Here is a 5,000-nt window from a genome sequence, read left to right as displayed (position 1 = left end):
CGCCTTTTCTTTTGTTTCCTTTCTTGGCTTTCCCAAAGAAGGGGTGGAAAAGCCGAGGGGCCCCAGAAAATCTTCCCAAGAGAGTTCTTCTGGATTGGCAAAAGGCAGATTTTCACTTGGGTGGTGGCAGCATTACCAGCCTGGAGTGGCCAGTATTAATTTTTCGAGTCCTTGCACGCTCCCACCTTCTGCACTCGAAATGCCAGAGTGGGGAATCAGCCTTGACAACATCCCCCTGAGGGACTTAAACCTGGTCATGTCAGAGCTCACGGGGCCTCCCTTTGAGCCTCTAGCATTGTGCCATCTGTTGGACCTTTCCTAGAAGGTCGCCTTTCTGGTAGCAATTACCTCAGTCAGGAGGGTCTCGGAGATTAGAGCTCTTATGTCAAAACCTCCATATACAGTGTTCTTTAACGACAAGGCAGTGGCGTAGCCAGGTTAAGAACACGGGGAGTGGAGCTAAAAAAAGGCACCGGGAGCAAAAAGTGTCGGGAGAAAAAAAGGTGCTGGGAGCAAAAAAAAATGCTCCACTCAGTCAGTAGAGCAGGAGCAAAAGGCGTCGGAGCACAAAAAAGGCACAGCTTCTGCTCAGTGGGGGAGCGGCTGCTCCCCCTGCTCCCCCCCAACCTGGCTACGCTACTGCGACAAGGTACAACGTTGCCCCCACCCCGTGTTCCTCCCAAAGGTAATCTTGGAGTTTCATAGTAATCAGGGTATTTTCCTGCCCATTCCCTTCCTCAACTCGCACAAGAATAGGGAGGAATGACATCTCCACCCTCTGGATGTTAGGCAGGTGTCCTAAGCTGATCCATAAATCCACACTGCTCTGATAGGATGAAAACCCTACCCCTTTTGGCTCAGAGAATTTCATTGTGGATTACATTGTGCATTCACATGTGCTACGGGCAGGCAGGTGTCCCACCACCTGCCTTCCTTGCGGCCCATTCTGTGAGAGCACAAGCTTCCTCAGTGGCGTTCATGGCCCAGGCCTGATCCAGGACATTTGCAGAGCAGCGACTTGGGCGTCAATACATACTTTTTCTTCCAACTACGCCATTACCCACCAAGTGAGAGATGACACTGGGTTTGGCTGGACAGTGTTGTAATCCATGTGTCCATGAACTCCGAGCCCACCTCTTATGGTATTGCTTGGGAGTCCCCGAACGTGGAAGGGACATGTGCAAACAGTTGAAGAAGAAAAAATGGTTACTAACCTTTCTGTAGCTGTTGTTACTTTTAATGTTTTCCACAAGTGATTAGTGATTTTTGGGAGTCTGATGTTCAGAGGCCGGGTGCTCCCACTTTCTGATCAGGCCCCTTTAAAGGGTCTCAGTTAGGCACCCAAAATCACTAGTCATTGCTGAAAATCTTGGCATTTACCTCGATGTATCTAATGCAGGGTGAGGGAGGGGTGAAAATATTTGGGACCCTGTGTGAGTTATTTTTGTGCCCCAACATTCTACCCAGTTTGCCAAGCTAGCGGTCTGATCCTTTCCCCACGTTTCAGTCTTCCTCGTGATCCCCACACTGTTCTCTGTTCACCACAGCCTCTCTCCTGCTCCCCTAAATTCTCCCTCCTGTCCCCATCCCCCTTCCCTCCCCCCAGTCTCCCTCCCTGCCTCCTATCAGCCCAGGGGTGGCTCCATTAACTGAGTCTGCTCTTGGTTGTGTGCGAGATGGGGGCCGTTGTTGTGAAGATTAGCCTGGCTGTAGGAAAATGGTGGCTAGCTGAACTAAGGGCCGTCAGTGGCCTGATCCTCACAGGGAATCACCTTGAGACATTGGCCATGTGAAAAAGAGGTCAAGCATATGAAGTTGGTTCTTTGCCATTCCTAGACTGAGTTGGGGGCACGGAGAAGATGGGGCAGGGAAACAGAGTGACCCTGGGCATTCTGTGAGGTCATTAAACCAGAGCAGAGGTTAGTGTGGGGGACAGACCTGTACCCCCTCCTCACAGGGGAATGGGGGTACTGTCAATGACGGAGGTGGGGGACCAAGTGATCCTGAGGACCCTGCAAAATTAATACAACCAGAGCAGAAGAGAGTTGGGTACAGACACCCTGAACTCCCTCTCTTCTCCAGAATGACCCTGACTACGAGAACTGGGGGGATCCTCAGAGAGCAGAAGAGAGCTGGAGGGGATAGATCCCTGCAATATCCGGAGTACTCCCTTTGGGATTGTGCCACCCTGCTCCTCCTGCAGGGAACATACAAGAACAAGCAGCAGTGAGGTTTTCCTTGAAGGTTGTGAGCTCTCTGCAGTGGGGGCTCTTTAGTGTACAAGACCAAACAGATGGAGAGGGTGCCCCCTGTGGGTTTGGGTTCCCTCCTGAAAGGAGCTGGGAGGGTGTAGGACCCAACAGCATAAGTGGGAGCCCCATTTCTCAGGGGAGGGAGGGCCCAGTAGCAAGAAGAACCACCACTGGGCTACCTGCAGTGGGCTCTTGGTGAGATTTTCAGAGAGAGACTGCTTCTGACCCTCAGCTGTGTTTCAGGGTTTCACATCATCCAGACGATATACGGCTGTGATCTCCGGGAAGACAACAGCATTCAGGGGTTTTACCAGGATTCATATGGCGGACGAGACTTTCTTACCTTTGATAAGGAGACCATGACTTGGGTAGCAGCAGATATTGGGGCTCAGATCACCAAGAGGAGATGGGAGACTGAAGTAAATGACAACCAGCAGTGGAAACGCTACGTGGAGGGGAATTGTATTTCCTGGCTAAGGAGTGCTCTAGAGTACGGGAAGGAGACTCTACAGAGGAAAGGTAAGGCGGGGGACAATCCCCACCTAGGGGGACACTACTGGCTACATCTCCATTCCCCAGTTCCAAACTGGAGCAGGTGGGTAGGGGGATATTCAGCGAACCTTGCACCAGGGATAGGTGGGGAAACAACCCCTTCCCCATCAGTTCTGCTGGAAAAAAGGATAAGAAATTGAAAATGTTAAAAGCAGTTCACTGTAGAGAAGCTGCATCTCCAGAGCCACTTGACCAAATGAGCGCAACTTCACATCACAAATTCTACCTCTTCCTCTGATGTGACACAGCCGTTATCAAGGCAATCTGCCTGTGCTTGTGCATGTTAGAGCACTTTGCTTAATTATGGAAGTGCCACTTCTATGGACACCAGCTTCATTCACCATGTAATTCTTCCCCATTCACTGTCTGTACCATCATATTTCTTGTGTTGCCCCCAGCCCGTGTTCCATCAATGATGGTAGCTTTGTCCTTGTTGCCAAACTTCTCCTACAGTCATTTATGTGCTTCCTTCCATGCCATTCCCTACATGTGGAATTGCCCTCCCCATACTAACCTGGAAGAAGGCTCCCCTTGTCCTTAAAGTTTTCCCCCTCAAGACCTACCTTTGCTGCAACACTTTCATACTTTACTTTTTGATTCTTTTATCAATAAGACACCAGATAATCACACTCAAATTTATTACCAGCTTTTTAGTTAAAGATTAATCACAAACATAGAAGGGAAGAGGTTAAATGCTTTAACACTCCAACTCAGGAGGACAGTCTGCTTCAAAATGTTAACTCACTATTACCCGTTTATGTACCTTGTCTGTTACCATATACACACATTTCCCAGATTAGTTAGCATCATTACACACCCTGATCTTTCCCTTCCCAAACAGTTTGCACTTGCTGTTCAAGGTTACTTGAAATTTCTACCCAGTCTTTTGCAACAATTATACTAATTGCTTATTTCTCTCACAAACCTCAGCAGAACATTATCTTGTCCTTTGCCATCTTTACAAATGCCAACAAGAAAAATCCATACACAGCATTGTAATGTGTATTTCAGTGCCAGGGGGCTGGGAAACTGATTTTTCAACATTAGCATAATTCCTTTTGAAATCCATAATATTGGGGTAAATAGATTTGGTAACAACCTACAAGAAATTAGCCAATTCATATTAGCTCGTTTGAGGGGCAATTTAGCACTGTGTGTCACTTTTTGTTTAATGGGCCCTTTCCGTCTCTAATTGGTCAGTTTATCCAGTCCAGTTTTTGCTCCCTGGCCAGGGCAAGATTCTTCTCTCTTTCAAATCCAGGGACTGAGAGGAGATGGGTACAAACCTAGCATGTGATTGACACCTGTATCTGGAGTTTAGTGAAACCTGTCAAGGTATTTGTGTCTCTGTGGTTTGGAGCAGAGGCCAGGTCAGGGACCTGGATTCAGGATTCACCGTTGCTGATGCTGTGAATTCGGCACAGAAATCCTCTAACATGGTGGTTCTCTCTCATCAGAGGGATTCTGTCTCATGGACTCTCATCCTCTCCCACTGCTCGGGTCTCAGAATTTCATGCTGCAAAGCTCTAGAAAATGCTGCCTGGATTAGAGCTTGAAAACACCTCACTTGAGTTTCTTCTTTTTCCCAGTGTGCCCAACAGCTAGAGTGAGCGACAGGTCATCTCATGACGGCCTCACCACCCTCTCCTGTAAGGTCAGTGGATTCTACCCCCGGGACATCACCGTGACCTGGCTGAAAAATGGGGAGAGCAGACAGCAGGAGACCTACTCTGAAGGCATCCTACCCAATGGGGATGGGACCTACCAGACCTGGGTGACAATGGAGATTGATCCCAAGATCAAAGCCCATTATTCATGTCACGTGGAGCATGAAAGCCTGTTAGAGCCACTCTCTGTCTCCTGGGGTAAGGAGTTTGTGTGTTTGTCTGTTTTCCTAGTGGGAGAGGGGGAATCCATTAAACTCAACCCCTGAAAAATTCTCATTCGGATTTATAGGCTGAAGCTGGACTTTCCTCAGGGTCTGTGAGGCCCTGTCCTCTTTGGCTCTGTCCCCCTGCAGTCAAGTTCTTGTGCTAGAGCTGGGGCTCATGTCTTGCTCTCCAGTTTGCTGCCTCTGGGGCAGTTGGATACATCTCAGCAATACAGTGTCTCTGAAGGGAGAAGATTAACAACGAGACATTAAGGCCTGAAGGGACCATTCTAATCATCTGATCTGAGCTCCTGCCTAGTCCAGGG

The 5,000-nt window shown here is 48.8% G+C and overlaps 1 protein-coding gene across 1 annotated transcript; it reads left to right on the top strand.

Moving 5' to 3' along the window:
- The first annotated feature begins 626 nt into the window (after positions 1–626).
- On the top strand, positions 627–4,949 carry LOC135980510 (major histocompatibility complex class I-related gene protein-like). Its single transcript, XM_065580475.1, has 4 exons — positions 627–2,231; positions 2,496–2,771; positions 4,394–4,669; positions 4,761–4,949. The coding sequence occupies exons 2-4, from the start codon at positions 2,612–2,614 to the stop codon at positions 4,763–4,765; spliced, it is 441 nt and encodes a 146-aa protein (XP_065436547.1). The 5' UTR covers positions 627–2,231; positions 2,496–2,611; the 3' UTR covers positions 4,766–4,949.
- The last annotated feature ends 51 nt before the right edge of the window (positions 4,950–5,000 follow it).

Source organism: Chrysemys picta, unplaced genomic scaffold (assembly GCF_011386835.1).
Source record: "Chrysemys picta bellii isolate R12L10 unplaced genomic scaffold, ASM1138683v2 scaf3801, whole genome shotgun sequence".
Classification (NCBI taxonomy): domain Eukaryota; kingdom Metazoa; phylum Chordata; order Testudines; family Emydidae; genus Chrysemys; species Chrysemys picta.
The sequence above is the reverse complement of the archived record's forward strand: the minus strand, read 5'-3'. Positions and strand labels throughout refer to the sequence as shown.